Source organism: Nycticebus coucang, chromosome 4, assembly GCF_027406575.1.
Source record: "Nycticebus coucang isolate mNycCou1 chromosome 4, mNycCou1.pri, whole genome shotgun sequence".
Lineage (NCBI taxonomy): Eukaryota > Metazoa > Chordata > Mammalia > Primates > Lorisidae > Nycticebus > Nycticebus coucang.
Window position 1 is genome coordinate 46,291,634 of NC_069783.1, and position 20,551 is coordinate 46,312,184.

Here is a 20,551-nt window from a genome sequence, read left to right on the forward strand (position 1 = left end):
GAATGGTAAATAAGCCTTGGCTTCAACTTAACGTCATCAGCTGCATTATCCCGTATCAAATGTCAGCCTGCTCTTGGAAGCTTTGAAATGAGGCATAGACTTCTCTAGCTATGAAAGTCCTATTTGTCTACATTGAAAATCTGTTGTTTAGTGTAGCCACCTTCATTATTTAGGTGTATTCCTGCCTTCACAGAATTGAAAAGAGTTAAGTCCTTTTTTGGATTAGGCTTTGGCTTAAGAAGATTGTGACTGGTTTGATGATCTATTCAGATCACTCAAACTGTCTCCAGATGAGCAATAAGGTTGTTTTTCTTTCTTTCTTTCTTTTTTTTTTTTTTTGAGACAGAGCCTCAAGCTGTCGCCCTGGGTAGAGTGCTGTAGCATCACAGTTCACAGCAACCTCCAACTCCTGGACTCAAGCAAGTCTCCTGCCTCCGCCTCCCAAGTAGCTGGGACTACAGGTGCCCGCCACAACGCCCGACTGTTTTTTTGGTTGCAGCCGTCATTGTTGTTTGGCGGGCCCAGGCTGGATTTGAACCTGCCAACTCAGGTGAATATGGCTGGCACTTGAGCCACAGGCGTAGAGCCTGTTTTGCTTTCTTATTCATGTGTTCACTGGAACAGATTTTTTGAATTTCAGATAGGGGTACACACATTTTAGTTACATAATTTGCTTTTGTACATTTCAAGTCAAAGTTATAAATGTGCCCTTCACCCAGAATGTGTGCACTGTACCCATTAGGTGCGAATTAACCCAATCCTTCCTCCCTCCTCTCACCTACTCAGTTCCCACTGAGTTTTATTTCTAAGCATTGATTGATCAATTGCAATTTAGTATTGAGTATATGTTGTGTTTGTTTTTCCCTTCTTGCCATACTTCACTTAGAAGAATGGTTTCCAGTTCTATTCAAGTTGTCACAAAAGTTACTAGCTCACCTTTTTTTTTTGGTTATGGCTGAGTAGTACTCCATGGCATACATACGCAGAGAGAAAGGAACACTTAGACTCTGTTGTGGGACTGCAAGCAAGTATAGCCTCTATAGAAAGTAGTATGGAGAGACTTCAAAGAACTAAAAGTAGACTTACCATTTGATATAGCAATCTCACTACTAAGTACTTACTAAAAAGAAAAAAAGACATTTTATAAAAAAGACACTTGCACTCGAATGTTTATAGCAGCACAATTCACGATTGCAAAGATGTGGAAACAACCCAAGTGCCCATCAATACATGAGTGGATTAATAAAATGGTATGTGCATAGCATGGAATACTACTCAGTCATTAAAAAAATGGAGTAATTTCCTTCAAGAACTTTTCCTTTCCATTCACAACTTGGCTAACTGGTGTAAGAGATCCAATGTTTCATCCTATTCAAGCTATGACATGCACTCCTCATTAAGCTTAATCATTTCTAGCTTTTGATTTAAAATAAGAGGTAGGTGACTCTTCCTTTTACTTAAACACAAAGAGGCCATTGTAAGGTTTTATGCTTTTTTTTTTGAGACAGAGCCTCAAGCTGTAGCCCTGGGTGCAATACTGTGGCATCAACAGCTCCCAGCAACCTCCAACTCTTGGGCTTAAGCGGTTCTCTTGCCTCAGCCTCCCAAGTAACTGGGACTATAGGCGCCTGTCACAATGCCCGGCTATTTTTTGGTTGTAGTTGTCATTGTTGTTTGGCAGGCCTGGGCTGGATTAGAACCCACCAGCTCTGGTGTATGTGGCTAGCGCCTTAGCCACTTGAGCTACAGGTGCCGAGTCAGGTTTTATGGCTATTGATTGGCTTAATTTCCAATACTGTTGTGTCTCAGGAAATAGTGAGGCCCGAGAAGACAGAGATACTGGGGAACCAGTAAGTGGAGAGGTCAGAACACACATTTATGTTAACTCTGTTGCCTTATATGGGTGCAGTTCATGATGTCCCAATACATTTATGATAGTAACATCAAAGATCACTGATTACTGTAACAGATATAACAATAATGGAACAAGTTTTAAATATAATTATGAGAACTATCAAAATGAGATACAAACACAAAGTGAGTACATGCTGCTGAAAAACAGCACTGACAAATTTGCTCCACAAAAGGTTGCCACAAACATTCATTTCATAAAAAACACACCTGTGAAGCTTAATAAAACAAATGGCAATAAAATGAAGTATGTCTGTATATGATCATTGGGCTACTAGAGTTCCAAAAACCATTAATGTATAAGAAATAGAATTTAAGAAATATTAATTTTACAGAAACACCATTAAAACAGAAGTTGCCATTTTACTGAGCGCCAATGATACGCCAGGCATAGTGCACATTTTTATATAGATGTCCATTCTCCAAGTATGAAGAAGGATATTAGCAGCTGATGTGGACAGAACAGTAAAAATGAGCTCTTACGGCACATGTGCCATTGGCTTCTGTCCTACTAAGAAAAGCTACCTTCTGATAAAGTCAAGACCATCATAAGAATGTGAATGTATAGTCAAAAGGAAGGTAAAGATTAAGTATTAAACAGTAAGGAAATTTCTTCTACATACCCCACATACTCCCAACTCCCTCCCAAAAGAAAGCCAAATGTGAAAACATTTACCTTATCTGAACCCCTGAGTACATATGATTATAGATATCATTGTCTTCCAGCACTCCATGTCCATTGTCATAAAAATAAACACCAACCTAAAATTAAAAAAAAAAATTTTTTTCAAGTGACAAGTGTTTACAAAATAACCTACTTCCCATCCTGGAGTTAAAGCTAATCCTACCTGTTTGCCACTGTGTATCCGATTTCTTCTCAGTACTGGAGTGCTACCAGTTGTCACCCAGACTCCAGCCAGAGTATTACTATAAACTTCATTCTCTTCAATTACGCCTTGTCCTTTTTCGTGCTAAATAAAAGTTACATTGGTTATAATATATATCTTCTATAAGCAAGGAGTGTATACTATTACCCCCTTTACGGGGATGGCAGGGGGACATTTCCATTTTTGTTTTTTTATCTGGGTAAGGAGGTAATAACAATAATCTTTTTATGTAGCTTCTACTTGAGTCTTACTTAAACTTCCAAAATTTTTATACTGTTCTTTAGGTGGTTTTTATACTTTTAAATATATCCCAGAGGAATCGTAGCATTCAATTTTCTCCTTATTTCATTCTAATATTTGTAACAGACTGAAGGCTTCTCATTAAGTAGTGAGTTAATAGTTATTAATGGTGAAATCATTTCAAAATTGTAAGGACCTCATGTTCCTCAAATTTTTACTTTTAGCAGAAAACTGAAGACACGGCCCATCTCTAGAAATGTAAATGAAAATTAAGTTATATCTGGCATATTAGGTGAAATGTTTTTGACATTTCCCTTATTTTCTTAATCAGTTGCAATGGTTTCAGATACCATGATGAGAGAGAAAACAAGACTAACAGACAAAATTTTGAAAGATACTCAATTATGTCTCAACATAAATTCAAATGAAAAACAGGCTTTTTTAGAAGATAAAAATGTGTCCAGTAGTATTATTACTTCCAGGGATACTACAATTTTACTTAATGCTTCTATAAAACTTCAAGACTCATATAGTAGTCATGTTGGTATAAGTTCAGCATAACAAATATACTCCAAACTGCCAGTTGTTATGTAAGCCCATACTGACAGTAAGACTTTAATGAAAAGGTATATATACTTCCTATGCCTAAAATTTAGCCAGCTGTTGGGTAATTTTTACAGAACACTGCACACACTATAAAATTAAAAGTCATTCAGGTAGTGGCAAGGAGTCCAAGAGTCTTCTTTATTATCGAAATATTAAAGACGATTACCCAATTCACACTCCAGAAGTTGAATATAGCCTACCTAAAGGTAAAGAGGAAATGCTACCTCCCCCTTACTTTTGATGCATAAATTTATAGAACTGTATTCATTAGCTTACCACATAAATCCCACCATGCTGGCCATCATGAATTTTGTTATGTCGAACAATTGGACAACTGTTTGTCCTAATCTGAATTCCTGCTAATGCATTGCCTATTTAAAAATAAAAGTTACAATGTCAACATTTGGAGCCTAGAGGAACACAGTAAGAGTTTTACCATTAGGTATTATAATTCTTACACTAGAATCTTAGCATTGTAAGACAAAATTAAGGAAACCAAGAGTGCAAATACATGCATAAGAGGCCAAGAGTTCAAGATCAGCCTGGGCAACATAGTGAGACATCATCTCTACAAAAAAATTTTAAAAATTTGGCTCGGCGCCTGTGGCTCAAGCAGATAAGGACCCACCCACATACACCTGAGCTGGCAGGTTCGAATCCAGCCCAGTTCCAATCCATCAACAATGATGGCTACAATCAAAAAATAGCCGGGTGTTGTGGCAGGTGCCTATAGTCCCAGCTACTTGGGAGGATGAGGTAGGAGGATTGCTTGAGGCCAGAAGTTTCAGAGCAGCCTGACCAAGAGCAAGATAACTCCATCTCTACAAAAAGTAGAAAAATTAGTCAGGCATGATGGTACACACCTGACCCAGTTACTCTGGAGGCTGAGGAAAGAAGACTGCCCGAGCCCATGAGTTTGAGGTTGCAGTGAGTTATGATACCACCGCACTCTAGCCTGGGAGTGAGACCCTGCTCCACAAAAAAAAAAAAAAAAAAAGAGTAGAGACTCTGAAGCTAGGTTACCAAGAATCCCAGGAATTCTACTTTCTTGTATACTGATCAATATTGAATTAATTAATTAATTTAGTTAGAGTCTCATTTTGTCACTCTTGGTAGAGTGCTGTAGCAGCCTTGTGTGCAGCAACCTCAAAGTCCTGGGCTCAAGCAATCCCATTGGGTCAGCCTCCTGAGTAGCTGGAACTACAGGTGCCCACCACAACACCTGGCTTGTTTTTTTTAAGAGATAGGCTCTTACTCTTGGCTCAGGCTGGTCTCAAACTCCTGAGAGCTCAAGTGATCCACCCACCTCAGCCTCCCAAAGTGCTAGGATTATAGGTGTGAGCCACTGCACCCAGCCTTGATCAATATTTAATAGTATCTACCTCACAGGGTTGATGTACTATATGACTTAAGTCAATCACCTGATACCTAGTAAGCATAATTTACGTAAGTATTATACAGGTTAGTGTTAGCAGAAGAGAAAGCCCAGGAGTATGTTGGTGTCTAGCACAATAATATCTAATTGTTTGCTAAATTAGTATTTTAAAGCTTTAATGAGGAATAAGAATTTTCCTTCTCTAGTTAGTACAAGTTATATTAGACTACCACAGAAATAATTTATTCACTTTTAATAGAATGAATCTAAAAAACTATAGGTATTCTTTGAGACTAGGGTCTTGTTTGTATTTTCATCCCTGGTATCTGGCATAGTGTTAGTGAATAAATATTAGAGAATACTATTTATTGAGAATTTAAAGAAACTGGATTAGTTTTCCCACTTGGATAGTTTCAAAATGGTCCATTTTGCTCAAATAATGAAGACAGACCAATCTACAAGTTTTTTTTTTTGTTTGTTTGTTTGAGACAGAGCCTCAAGCTGTCACCCTGGGTAGAGTGCCGTGGCATCACAGCCTGGCTATTTTTTGGTTGCAGCCATCGTTTTTTGGCAGGCCCAGGCTGGATTCAAATCCGCCAGCTCAGATGTATGTGGCTGGCGCCTTAGCTGCTTGAGCCATAGGTGCCAAGCCCAATCTACAAGTTTCATAAAACAAATCCAGGGCAGTGCCTGTGGCTTAGTGAGTAGGGTGCTGGGTTCAAACCTGGTCCTGGCTGAACTGCAACAACAAAAAAAAAAATAGCCGGGCATTGCAGTGGGCTCCTGTAGTCCCAGCTACTTGGGAGGCTGAGGCAAGAGAATCGCCTAAGTTCAGGAACTGGAGGTTGCTGTGAGCTGTGTGACGCCTCACAAGGGCGATAAAGTAAGACTGTCTCTACAAAAACAACAAAAAAAATCCAATCCATATGCTTACCATAAATATCATTTCCTTCAATAAGGCCTCGTCCATCACCAAAGATGTAAACTCCTCCTTGATTTCCATTAAATATAGAATTCCCCCTATAATTACATGAAATAAAAAAAATAAGCATTTACTCAGCAAAGCTTACTTGTTTTATACAACTATTAAGGCCTCTCATAGTCATGTGATAAATTATTTAACTTCTGTGGGCCTCAGTTTCTTAATTTTTAGAATAAAACACTCAGATTAGATGAATTTCCAAATTTTCTTTTAGTTCTTTTAAGATCTAAGGCTTTGGAAAAGCCAAGTATTATCTGAGACAAAACAGCATTCTTTTTTTTTTTTTTCTACTGTTGGAGATTCATTGAGGGTACAAGAAACCAGGTTACACGGATTTCATTTGTTAGGTAAAGTCCTTCTTACATTGTGTCTTCCAAACAGCATTCTTGAAGTTCTCCTCAGAACAGCTAATATGCTTAAAAATTTTGGGGGGTGATTTAGAAACACTCGATGAATATTAATAAGATGGAGATCTCATAACATAATACAATTTGACAATTAAAAATAATTAATGATGTTTTATTTAATTATAAGAGCTCTATTTCTACAGTGTTGATCGATGCTTTTAAGACTAGATTTTTGCCGGCTGTGGTGGCTCGTGCTTGTAACCCTAGCACTCTGGGAGGCCGAGGCGGTGGATTGCTTGAGCTCACAAGTTTGAGACCAGCCTGATCAAGAGCAAGACCCTGTCTCTACTAAAAATAGAAAAACTGAGGCAAAAGGATCGCTTGAGCCCAAGTTGGAGATTGCTGAGAGCTATGATGCCATGGCACTCTACCCAGGGCAACAGCTTGAGAATGTCTCAAAAAAAAAAAAAAAAACAGACTAGATTTGTTTGGGCTCCGCGCCCACAGCTCGGTGCTTAGGGCATCAGCCACATACACTGAGGCAAGGCAGGCAGATTCAAACCCAGCCCAGGCCTGCTAAACAATGACAACTGCAACAAAAAATAAATAGGCATCGTGGTGGGTGCCTGTAGTCCCAGCTACTTGGGAGGGTGAGGCAAGAGAATCGCTTAAGCCCAAGAGTTAGTGGTTGCTGTGAGCTGTGATGCCATGACACTCTGCCAAGGATGACACAGTGAGACTCTGTCTCAAAACAAAAAAAAAAAGTTGATTTGTTTGCTTCCTTACTGTCGCCAAAGGGGGCTGTAGAAACTCATAAGGGAAAGTAACAGCTTAAAGTTTTAACTTTAATTTTAGTCTCTCCATCTAAAAATCTTTGGAATAATTAATTTTTTGAATTACTCTATCTCATAAGTCTCAGAAAAAAAGAGAGAAGACAAATTTATTCAAGTTCTAAGGGAAGGCCGTGGCCCTATTTTACTCATTTATAATGCAGTTTCATGAATTTAAAATAAAAATCGTAACAGTCACAACTGTTCATAAAATGATATTGTGCATGGCTTAGAATGGAACATCAAAAACAGACAATAGCTAGTCTCATTCGGATGTGCAGACTTTTAATTAGGAAAATATACTGCACAAAAGTATGTTTTCTTAAACTCTGAAGTGAAAAAGCAATTTCCACCCATAATTATACATAAATACCTTATTGTTGGGTCACTATTTGAGGTAATCCATACACCTGCAAAGTTGTTTGCATAGATTTTATTCTCTATAAATTGTCCTCTTCCTTTTTCATGGACATATATTCCTCCAGTCTGTCCATGGTGAATTTCACATCGAACTACTGTGGGGTTAGCGTAGGCTTTTACTTCAAAGCCTGCTATTCTGTTTCTGTGTATGTTGCAACTTTCAAAGTAACCCTGAAAAATACAAAAATTAGATCTTTAGGTAAATATTACTTTCTAAAAATGAAATGCCATTAAAAAAGTATCAAAATATTCAAGAGTAAGAGTGAAAACAGATACATACTAAACTTCAAACAATAAACATGCAAAGAAAATTTAAATGATTTAGTAAAAAGACTACAGGTCTTCTTATTACTAAATATATATTCAAAGGGAGGAAAGAAAAACAGAAAAAGGTTTATACAATACATGCAAATAAACATTACCTAAAAAGTATATGCTCTTTAATAAAAGGCAAAAGTCATTAAAGAAAATAAACCCTGGTTGCCTTAAAAATGTCCTAATAAATCAACTTCTTAAAAGTTGACCTTTCAGGAGTAGGCCGGGTGCAGTGGCTCACACCTATATTCCTAGCACTTCATGAAGCTGAGGCAGGAGGATTGCTCACGGCCAGAAGCTCAAGACCAGCCTAACAAGAGTCAGACTCTGTCTCTACAAAAAATAGAAATATTAGCTGAGGATGGTGACACATGCCCGTAGTCCCAGCTACTAGGGAGTCTGATGCAAAAGAATCACTCAAGCCCAAGAGTTTGAGGTTGCAGTGAGTTATGACTGATACCCATTGCACTCCAGCTCAGGAGACAAAAGCAAGACCCTGTCTCCTCCCCCCCCCCAAAAAAAAAAGCTGACCTAAACATGTTTGGAGACTTACAGAAACAGCAAACCAAATAAAAAGTGTATCTTAGCCCAATAATAGAAAACTGGCTAAATAAAATGTTTTTGAAGACTTATGCTCAAGCTATACACACTGAATGAAAAGAACACGTTTTAAACTAGTATACAGTAAGTATAATTTCAATTTTATTGAAAGAAAAAGGATGACAAAATGTAAGGTGGTGGCTATCTGAGTGGTGGAATTACACACAATTAAGCCTTTCTTTATACTTTTAAATAATGGACATATTTAATGAGGATGAAAGTTACTGTAATACTGATATTATAAATGTCAAAGACTCAATCGGGCAGCGCCTGTGGCTCAAAGGAGTAGGGCGCTGGCCCCATATGCCGGAGGTGGCGGGTTCAAACGCAGCCCCAGCCAGAAACTACAAAAATAAAAAATAAAAAATAAATAAATGTCAAAGACTCAATCAAGACTGAACATTAAGAGACAAACAAGTTATTTATAAGATGGCATTTCTAAGAAGCCATTTAATATCCCAATCCACCTCTCTTCAAAAACAGAATGTGTTTGGTCGTCTTTTCTCTTCAAAAACGCTATAGCACAAGTATTCTTACCTTATTTCCATATATTGCCTTGTACTATTTCTCTATTTGTCATGTTCATTTCAATCTGATCATTAACTTCTGAAAAAATTATTATAACTTCTGGAGCATCCATAAGACTACACATGGCAAGTACTCAAACAGCTGCTGAACTTTTTGCCAAATTCAGTAGAGAGTAAAACAGGATATAATTCTGAATACTTTTGACCCATCGTATATTTAACTCTTTAAGGAAACATCTTTTTTTTTTTTAATTTATTTTATTTTATTTTATTTTTTTATTGTTGGGGATTCATCTTTAAGGAAACATCTTTAAAAATAACATTCAGCAGCAGTAGGTTTCATTTCAGGTTTCATTTTCTACAAATAAATTACAAATTATAAATTACATCTCTACATTTGGATTATAATCTTTTTTTATAATTAGGGGATTATATAAAAGATAGCAACTTCAAATATTCAAGTTTTTTCTTGACTTTATACTAAACAGAAGTTGATGTACATATAGTTGGTACATATATAGACTATTATGGCAAAACTGACTATCAAAAACAAATCTAGCCTAACAGATCTTTTTTTTTTTTTTTTTTTTGCAGTTTTTGGCTGGGGCTGGGTTTGAACCCGCCACCTCCGGCATATGGAGCTGGTGCCCTACTCACTGACCCACAGGCGCCACCCATAGGCTACAAATCTTTTTTTTTTTTTTTGAGACAGAGCCTCAAGCCGTTGCCCTGGGTAGAGTGCGTGGCATCACAGCTCACAGCAACCTCCAACTCAAGTGATTCTCCTGCCTCAGCCTCCCAAGTAGCTGGGACTACAGGTGCCCGCCACAACGCCCGGCTATTTTTTGGTTGCAGCTGTGGTTGTTTGGTGGATCCAGGCTGGATTCGAACCCGCCAGCTCAAGTGTATGTGGCAGGTGCCTTAGCTACTTGAGGCACAGGCACCGAGCCAGGCTAACAGATCTTAATTTGAGCTTGGAGACAATCCACCATTTCTGATTTTTTTTTTTGAGACGGTTCACTCTCTTGCCCAGACTACAGTACTAAGTACTGTGGCATCAGCCTAGCTCACAGCAATCTGAAACTCCTGAGTTTAAGTGATCCTCCTGCCTCAGCTTCCTAAGTTGCTGGGACTACAGGTATGAGCTACCATGCTCAGCTATACTATATTTTTAGTATAGACAGTGTCTTACTCTTTCAAAGGCTGGTTTCTGATGTTTCTATCCATAAAGAGGGAGTTTAATTAGTGTAACTCTTAAGTCTTTCTCTGCCCGGAATTGAATGACGTCTAACTGGTAAACTTCACAAAAAATAAACTGGGTATGCTCAACTCAGCTTCATCCTTTTTCCTTATAGAAGTGAGTTGCCTTTAGGGACATACTTTTTGCTACTCCTCCTCAACCCTGGCTGTGACTAAATGGACAAGAATTTGGGATATAGTTTAACAGACCTATCAGACTCTCATTCTAAGCTATGTCCTCCAACTTAATCTTTATTTATGTATGTTCAGAGATGGGGTCTCACTATATTGCTCAGGTCTGAGTACAGTGGCTATTCAGAGGTACAATCATAGTACACCACAGCCTCAAACTCTTATCCTTAACCGATCCTCCTGAGTAGCTCGGACTATAGGCATATGCTACCATACTCAATTAAGCTTAGTTTTTAAGAGTAATAAAGGTGATAGGTTAGCCTCCCCATATTACTTTATTTCTTAAGTTTTTCAGAAACGGGACAGGAAAATAAGTATTATTTATTGGGCTCTTTTGAAGATTCCAATAACAGGCCATGGTCATGTCCCGGCTATACTAGTTAAACATATGACACTGGAACTTTGATATACATTAACTAAACATTATATTCAAATACAGGGCATGCTCTTTCTCTGCTTTCCTTTGATTGTACACATTATTAAGAGAGTCAAGTACATCCATAAGATAATTAAACAGTGGACCTCTCTCCTGATTTTCCCTTATCCAAAGGCCCACACTTTCAATTCTTTTAGCTTATTTTTTCTTTTTTACTTATCTCTCTATATATATTTTCATTTTTTTTTTGTAGAGACAGGGTCTCACTTTATGGCCCTTGGTAGAGTGCCGTGGCCTCACACAGCTCAGAGCAACCTCAACTCCTGGGTTTAAGCGATTCTCTTGCCTCAGCCTCCCGAGTAGCTGGGATTACAGGCGCCCACCACAGCGCCCGGCTACCTATGTATATTTTCAAATATGGAACATTTCATGAACCCATGTGTCATCCTTGCACAGGGGCCATGTTAATCTTCTCTGTAGTGTTCCAATTTTAATATATGTGTGGCTGAATTGAGCGCTTACCTCTATATTTTTAAGAAACACATTCATATTACTTACCTTGACTTTTCAGTTTTAGATATTATTTATTAACTTTCTATTATGGGAGATCAGAATTCAACTCCCCTATTCCATCGCACACCCTGTATCCTTCTAGGGTAGTTCTAACTACATATTCTTTGCTGCACAATTTTACCTCTTTATTATGGGTTCAGTTAATGTCATTTTGCTTTAAAATATATATTTAATAAAATGCATCTATTTTGTTAAGAGATACAACTCTAGTGTAAATTATCCAATAATGCACAACTGTAAAAATTTAAGACAGAATTCTACCTTACCTTTTTTTTTTTTTTGTAGAGACAGAGTCTCACTTTTATGGCCCTCAGTAGAGTGCCGTGGCCTCACACAGCTCACAGCAACCTCCAACTCCTGGGCTTAAAGCGATTCTCTTGCCTCGGCCTCCCAAATAGCTGGGACTACAGGCGCCCGCCACAACGCCCAGCTATTTTTTGGTTGCAGTTTGGCCGGGGCTGGGTTTGAACCCACCACCCTCGGTATATGGGGCCGGCACCTTACCGACTGAGCCACAGGCACCGCCCACTCTACCTTGCCTTTTAAAGATGCAACCTCAGTAGCTCTAATCTATATATTTAATTTTTTTTTTTTTTTTTTGGAGACAGAGTCTCAAAGCTGTCTCCCTGAGTAGAGTGCTGTGACGTGACAACTCACAGCAACCTCAAACTCCTGGGCTTAAGCGATTCTCTTGTCTCAGCCTCCTGAGTAGCTGGGACTACAGGTGCCCACCACAACGCCCAGCTATTTTTTGTTGCAGTTGCCACTGCTGTTTTAGCTGGCCAGGGCTGGGCTCGAACCTGCCACCCTTGGTACATGGGGCTGGTGCCCCACCCACTGAGCCACAGGCAACCCAATATATTTTTAATTTTTTTTTTGCAGTTTTTGGCCAGAGCCGGGTTTGAACCCACCACCTCTGTTATATAGGGCCAGTGCCCTACTCCTTTGAGCCACAGGTGCTGCCCTATATTTATTTTTAAGTGAAATATTCATTTTTCCCTTTTCTTTGAAACAGTCTCACAGGGTTGAGTGTTGTGGCATCAAAGCTTAAGCAATCTCAAATGATCCTCATACCTCAGCTTCCCAACTAGCACTATAGGTACCAGCCATAAGGCCCAGTTAATTTTTCTATTTTTTGTAGAGTAGAGATCTCGTTCTTGTTCAGGCTGGTCTCAAACTCCTCAGGCAATCCACCTTTCTTGGCTTCCTAGAGTGCTGGGATTACAGGCATGAGCCACCATGACGGGCCTGACATATTCTGTATTAAATGTGATGAAGTAAAAAGTGTTCAGGGCCAGGTGCGATGGCTCACACCTGTAATCCCAGCACTCTGGGAGGCCGAGGCAAGTGGATTGCTTAAGCTTACTAGTTGGAGATCAGCTCCTGAGCAAGAGTAAGACCCTGTCTCTAAAAATAGGTGGGCACTGTGGCAGGCACCTGTAGTCTCAGCTACTTGGGAGGCTGAGGCAAGATGATCACTTGAGTGAGTCTGAGGTTGCTGTGAGCTATGACCTCACAGCACTCTACTGGGGGCAAGAAAGTAAGACCATTTCCAAACAAACAAAAAGAACAAATAATAAAGTATTTAAGCATTTCAAGATAAACTCTCCAAATAAAATAAAACAAAACAAACAAAAAAGCAGAAAAAAATATGCTATCTTCACTGAAATAAACTTCTACAACTCCAAGCTATAATCTACATTTGCCAAACACTAGGAAATCTGGATAAAGAACAGGAGGGTGCTAAGAGCTAACAAATGTTACCTTAGATCTTCAGCAAGGTGAAGTTTTCTCTAAGTAATTAAAGGCTCTAAGCCTAGCTAATGATCTAATATGATACAGATCTAGTGGTATGACTGGACCATAGAAGAAAAAGGTCTAATATCCTTATAGTTGGTATTTTCATATAAATAACATAGGCATAAGAGGTAAATCTGAAGAAGGAAACTAATGTGCAATTTCCTTCATCTAAAACTTATGCTTCCAGCCAGGCATGGTGGCTCACGCCTATAATCCTAGCACTCTGGGAGGCAGGGGCAGGTGGATTGCTTGAGCTCTAAAGTTTGAGACCAGCCTAAGCGAGACCCTGTCTGTACTATGAATACAAAAAAAAACGAGCCAGGTGTGGCAGCAGGAACCTGTAATCCCAGGTACTTGGGAAGCTGAGGCAAGAGGATCACTTGAGCCCAAAGTTTGAGGTGGCTATGAGTTATGATGCACGGCACTCTACCCATGGCAACAGAGTGAAAGACTGTCTCAAAAATAAATAAATAAAATAAAATAAAACTTATACTTCTTGTCTAAGGGAGACTATCCAAAGTAAGAAGTGAAAGGAGAAGGACAGCCAACTCTTAACATAAAGAGCACAGGGAATCTCATCTCTCATGTGTTAAAATTCAGAAATTTAGAACGAATGCTCCAAAAACTTTATGGCAAATTGGTACTGCTATGACATTTATTTATTTGTTTATTTATTTTAGACATAGGGTATTGCTCTGTTGCCCAAGTTAAAATGCACTGGCACAATGATAGCCCTCTGTAGCTTCTCATGCCTGGCCTCCTGCTTCAGTCTCAGTGGCTGGGGGACTATAAGCACACACCACCACACCCAGCTAATTAAAAAAAATATTTTGGGGTGGCGCCTGTGGCTCAGTGAGTAGGGCGCCGGCCCCATATGCCGAGGGTGGCGGGTTCAAACCCGGCCCCGGCCAAACTGCAACAAAAAAATAGCCGGGCATTGTGGCGGGCGCCTGTAGTCCCAGCTACTCCGGAGGCTGAGGCAGGAGAATCCCGTAAGCCCAAGAGTTAGAGGTTGCTGTGAGCCGTGTGACGCCACGGCACTCTACCGGAGGGCGGTACAGTGAGACTCTGTCTCTACAAAAAAAAAAAAATATATATATTTTGTAGAGATGGGGTCCTGCTATGTTGCCCAGGCTCGTCCAGAACTCCTGAGCTCAGCAATCCTCCCACCTTGGCCTCCCAAAGCACAGAAGGTATGAGTCACCAGATCTAGCATGCTGTGACATGCTGATGTTCTTTGAAGCTCTACAGAAAACAAAACCAAATTTTAAAAATAGTAATCCTTTGTGATAGAGATAATTCTACCAATCATGAGCTGCCTACACAAAGAAGATAAGATAAGCCAAAGGAATACCCGGAATGGAAGAACATGCCAAAGGATTTTTAAGGATTGTCACAAAACTAAAGCTGGTATAATAAGATATGATCTGCCCAGGATATGCTTTATTTCCATCCTTTCCTTACAAATGTATACTATTTTACAATCTTCTCATTCATCTTTAATGGGAATATGTGCCTACAACACTGCCTAAAGTTGTTTTTTAAAAGAATACTGTAATATGTGTATTTATAAGCTCAAATCTATTAAAAAAGAATAAACTGTATAAGGAGTCTGTGATGAGGAGTAGATTACTATGGCAGACTTCAGTTAGGGACATTACCACAGGTTTTTTAAAAAATGAGGAACATGTCCTAAGGTTAAAATTATCTTGATAACCTCAGATCATTTGTGAATGAGACAGAAGCTCACATATAAATGTGATACTTGAATTGTATTATGGCACAGCCTAAAGACAGCACAGGCAATGAAATAGCAGCACAATATAGTTCCACTACAAAGTGAAGAGTTCTACTTAAGAACTGTAATCAATATAAATCTCTAGGGAAGGGCAAATTCTCAAGAGACTTTTGTTTGGATAGCCACACCCTTACCCAGACTCCCCCATTTCCCAACCCTTGGGGAAAAGAGTTAGCTGTCTGACAAAGTATTTATTTCTTTATTTATGCTGGAGAAGGTTAAAGTGGTCACCTCCAGGACCAAGCTACAGCCTGAGTTGTAATTGAATTGTTTTTCTCAGGTTACAGTTATGCTAGGAATTAGCTAATCTGATGAATTGACCTCTGGTCTGAAACTACTTATTTTTAGTTCTAATTATTATTTCATTAGTTTAGTTTTTAGAAAGAGCTCTGTATTAAGGTTCTAGGCGAAAACAATAAAAAATTTTCTTTGCCATTGAAAATCTATGTGTATAAATCCAACATTGCTAGGTTAATACTATGTAACAGGCAACAAAACCTCTTCATAACCCTGTTTGCCACTGTTATTACCCTCTTTCCCATCACTTTGATCCTGCCACACAAAAAAAATTTGCAAGTGCTATACTAGGAGTTGAAAATTACAAGGAAAATTAGACATTAAATGAAAAAAAAATCTGAATAGATATCCAAGAACATTATTTTCAATCACTATTTTGAAATAGTTATCTCAGAGACCTCAAAAGATCATGTCTCTAGAATAAATTATGTAAATTCATTTAGTAGTATTTAAAACACAGTATCATCCATACGATGTCTAATATAATTGCTGTATAACAGTTTTGGAACTGATATTTTATTATCACTGTATCTCCTATCAGTGTTCTGCCAATTAAAAGATTTTTCAAGAGGAATAGAACGGAAACTAAACTACTGATGAAACCATTATTTCTCAAAGAGTACTTGCTCTACAGACAACCTGCATTAGACTATCTTATGGTGCTTTTTAAAGAACACATCTCCTAGGCTTTATTTTTGGAAATTCTGATTTATCACATTGGGGGAGAAAACAGGATCTTCATTTTTTAAAAAAAGCTTACAGGTGATTTTTATGCACAATAACTTCTATTAATTGAAAGATTACCTTACTGATTGAGAACCAACTACTGGATTAGAACTTTATTCCTCTCAAAGACCACATCAATTCCCTAAGAACTCTATCATTTCTACATAGATTTAATGTTTCATGCATACACTTGTAGAATGAATACTGCCATATTGATTTTAATACTGAAATTGTTTTAAAACCATCCTATACTCGTCAATTCAGGTAATTTGGAAATGAGAAAATAATACTGAAACATATTTCAAATATTACTGATATAGGCATCAGTATCAGTTTTATTAAAAATAAATGTTCTTACCATGCCATGATCAAATGTGAACACACCAACGTCACGTCCATGATGAATATGATTCCGTCTAATAATTGGGTTTCCATGATTTTTAACCCAAATCCCAGCTAAAGCGTTATTGGAAATTTCATTATCCTCATATATTCCCTAAAACAACCAGAAACAAACATTAGTAGAGTTTTAAAAAATAAATTAAATTTATTGAAAAAAAGCCCAAATTCAAAAATACCTGTGCATGATCTGTTATATAAAGTCCAACATTTTCACAGTCGCTGATGTTACAGTGCTTGATAGTAGGACATGCTCCTTGACCACTAACACATACTGCAGAACCAACTGTAAGAAAATTTATTCATTAAAAACCTACTGGCAACAACACACTGAGTCAACTTCATTGTCAAAGATAAAGAAAACACTAACCTGTACATGTACTTCGGATGATACAGTGATCAATAATAGGACTACAATTTACTGTAATCTCTAAGCAGTGGTGTGCATTGTGGTGTTGGGCAGATTTGTCATCAGGGTTAAACTGCAAAGTAGAAATTTTGTGTCAAATAAACAACCACCATCACCTCTATGATTTTAACACAGATTTCTTTTTTTTTTTTTTGGCTGGGGCCGGGTTTGAACCTGCCACCTCCAGTATATGGGGCCGGTGCCCTACTCCTTGGAGCCACAGGTGCCACCCCAGATATCTTTTTCATTATTATTATTTGGAATTCATTGAGGGTACAAAGAATTTGATTACACTGATTGCATTTGTTAAAGTCCCTCTTATAATTCTGTCCTGCCCCCAAGAGGTGTGCCATACACTGTGAATCCCCCACCAACTCCCTCCCTCATTCTCCTATCCCACCCCTCGTATTAGCTTGGATTCTTGCTTCTCCATTCTTGTGATGCTTTACTAAGAAGAATGTCAACACAAGTATCTTAAATCTTGAAATTTCTTACCCTTATTGTCATATATCCAACATAAGCATCTTCAGAGCCTTCCATAAAAACAAAGGTTGAATCTCTAGTGTTTTCAATTATAACTTTGTCTGCTACTTTTCCAGGTGCTGTGAAAAAGTTATTTTAAGACATATTACCTACAGTCCATTTCAATAGATGGGTACATTAACAGAGGGGAAATTCTTTTTTTAAATTAAATCATAGCTGTGCACATTAATGCGATCATGGGGCACTATACACTGGTTTTATAGACCGTTTGACACATTTTCATCACACTAGTTAACATAGCCTTCCTGGCATTTTCTTAGTTACTGTGTTAAGACATTTACATTCTACATCTACTAAGTTTCACATATACCCTTGTAAGATGCACCGCAGGTGTAATCCCACCAATCACCCTCCCTCCGCCCACCTCCCCACCAGAGGGGAAATTTATTTTAAAACAGTATTGAGTAGCAAGACTAATTTACACTTCATCAGTTAACTATGTTTTATTAGCCTTTACAACAAGCAGTTATATTTAATGGGGGATATTATTTGATTATTATTATACCCAAATCCATGAATAAGAATATTTTTGATAATAGCATCAACAACAAATGCAATGGCATATGAAAAAAATGGTTTCTCATGAAAACAAAACCAGCAGCAGTGCTAGAAAAAGCAGCTCAGAAAAAAAAGAGACCTCTTTATTTAAATTTATTTCCAACAGTGGTCTCAATTTGGAATATAATAAAAATCACCAAAAATTTGCCACACTCCCTCCTTCTCTTCTTTTGAGGAGATGGGGGAGGGAAACAAAAGAAGCCAATGCAAATTTCATTAGGAAATAATAATTATTAGCCATTTTAAAATTATCTCCATACTGTATCTTCAAAAAAACAAGATAGCACAAATTTTCAAATGACTCATCAATGTTTAAAAGATATTTTATTACATATATTCTTAGAAATTTGATCATGAAAGAGCTTTGAAATAGTATAAAAAGTATTTATTTATTTGGAGACAGAGTCTCACTATGTCGCCCTTGGTAGAGTGCAGTGGCATCACAGCTCACAGTAACCTCCAACTCTTGGGCTTAAGAGATTCTCTTGCCTTAGCCTCCCAAGTAGCTGGGACTACATGCACCTGCCACAACGCCTGGCTATTTTTGGTTGCAATTGTCATGTTCGAGCTGGACAGGCTCGAACCCACCAGCCTCAGTATAATGTGGCTGGCACCCTACTCACTGAGCTATGGGCACCGAGCCACAAAAAGTATTTAAAAATTCATTTCAGTTAAAAAAAAAAAAAATCCATTTCAGTTCCCTTAAAACCCCTGCCAATAAAAACATTAGTATCTTTATTTTTATTTTCTTTTTCTTTCTTTCTTTTTTTTGCAGTTTTTGGCCAGGGCCAGGTTTGAACCTGCCAGCTCCAGTATATGGGGCCAGCACCCTACTCCTCGAGCCATAGGCACCACCCAGTATCTTTATTTTCAAATAAAAAATAAAAGATATTTTTCTTTAATACATAAAGGCAATTGGAAAAAAGTATTGACATCAAGAAATATATACAATCTAGGTTGAGTGTGGTGGGTCGCACCTGAAATCCTAGCACTCTGAGAGGTCGAGGCATGTGGATTACTTGAGCTCATGGGGTTGAGACCATTCTGAGCAAAAAGTGAGATGGTCAGGGTCTCACCATTTTAAAAGCAGAAAAACTGAGGCAAGAGGATTGCTTAAGCCCGAGTTGGAGGTTGCTGTAACCTCCAACTGTAAGCTATAACGCCACAGCACTCTATGAGGGCGACAGCTTGAGACTGTCTCAAAAAAAAAAAAGAAAACCAAATATAATCTATAATGTCTAAACTCATAACATTTTCATTTCTTCTGAACTCATAACTCATCACATAATGTGTGTGACATCTTGATTCCTTTTTTGTTGTTGCTGCAGTTTGGCTGGGGCTGGGTTCGAATCTGCCACCCTTGGTATATGAGGCCAGTGCCCTACTCACTGAGTCATAGGCGGCACCCAGATATCTTGATTCTTATCTTATCAGTAAGGTATTATCAAAGTTCAATAGGATTAGGTCACTAGCATTTTAAAATCCTCTCATATAGGGCGGGGAAGTGGGGAGTGAGGAAAAAAAAATCCTCTCATATAAATCAAATGATATGAATAAAATAAATGCATTTCAAAATACCTGCGCCAATCATGGTGATTGGAGATTCAATATATATCCATTCATCAGTGTATATTCCAGAATGAACAAAGATAAGTCCATCAAAATGGGCTTCTTGTACCCCACCAAGAGCATCTTCGATAGTATCATAATACTAGAAAAAAATAACAGTGTCAGTACAGAACTGAAAGATTACCATTTTAAGCCAGAAAAACACAAACCAAACATACCAACATATTTTCTCTTCCTTTGTATCTTGCAGGGTTACTGTAGAAATGTTCAGCAAATCCTGGCTTTACATGTGCACCTTTATACTAAAATGCCAAAAACAAAACATTTACAGATATAAACATTATATTCTTTTTCTTTTTTTTTTTTTGAGACAGTCTTAAGCTATAGCCCTGGGTAGAGTGCTGTGGTGTCACAGCTCACAGCAACCTCCAACTCCTGAGCTTAGGTGATTCTCTTGCCTCAGCCTCCCAAGTAGCTGGGACTACAGGCACCCGCAACAACACCCGGCTATTTTTTGGTTGTAGTTGTCATTGTTTGGCAGGCCCAGGCTGGATTTGAACCCACCAGCTCTGGTGTATGTGGCTGGTACCTTAGCCGCTTGAACTACAGGCGCCACCATAAACATTATATTCTAAAATCAATGTACCACTACACAAATAACTTTTATTAAATATCAAAAATAATTCTAAATTATTTTTCTAAGTAATATTTTGTCATAGAGTATAATATAAAATCTGGAACAGATTACAACTCAGGAATAATTAGGAAAGAACAGTGTTTTTCATTCGCAGCACTACTGGGCTAAATAATTCTTTGTTGTGGAAGCTGTCCAGTGCATGGTAGCATCTACCGAGCTAAATCTCAGCTGCACCCCATCTTCCCATTGTGACAATCAAAAAATGTCTCCAAGCAAGTAGAGGGGCAAAAGAGAAAAAAAAAGGGGGTGGGGGCGGTATCTCCAGACATTGCTAAATGTCCCTTAGAGAGCAAAACATTCCCAGCTGAAGACCACTCATACAAGACCATATGAAA

The 20,551-nt window shown here is 38.3% G+C and overlaps 1 protein-coding gene and 1 non-coding gene across 2 annotated transcripts in view; both read right to left on the bottom strand.

Moving 5' to 3' along the window:
* The window catches only part of FBXO11 (F-box protein 11), a 111,419-nt gene that overhangs the window by 11,757 nt on the left and 79,111 nt on the right, over window positions 1-20,551 (bottom strand). The window contains exons 6-16 of the mRNA XM_053590145.1: window positions 19,738-19,821; window positions 19,529-19,661; window positions 17,345-17,451; window positions 16,811-16,922; window positions 16,620-16,726; window positions 16,400-16,537; window positions 7,552-7,769; window positions 5,954-6,039; window positions 3,921-4,015; window positions 2,760-2,882; window positions 2,588-2,673 (exon numbers count right to left, since the gene is read on the bottom strand). Coding sequence (XP_053446120.1) covers window positions 2,588-2,673; window positions 2,760-2,882; window positions 3,921-4,015; window positions 5,954-6,039; window positions 7,552-7,769; window positions 16,400-16,537; window positions 16,620-16,726; window positions 16,811-16,922; window positions 17,345-17,451; window positions 19,529-19,661; window positions 19,738-19,821 — 1,289 coding nt within the window. The remainder of the gene's footprint in view (window positions 1-2,587; window positions 2,674-2,759; window positions 2,883-3,920; window positions 4,016-5,953; window positions 6,040-7,551; window positions 7,770-16,399; window positions 16,538-16,619; window positions 16,727-16,810; window positions 16,923-17,344; window positions 17,452-19,528; window positions 19,662-19,737; window positions 19,822-20,551) is intronic.
* Window positions 11,259-11,365, bottom strand: LOC128585159 (U6 spliceosomal RNA). The gene has a single exon (XR_008379901.1). It is a non-coding gene; the product is annotated as a U6 spliceosomal RNA (small nuclear RNA).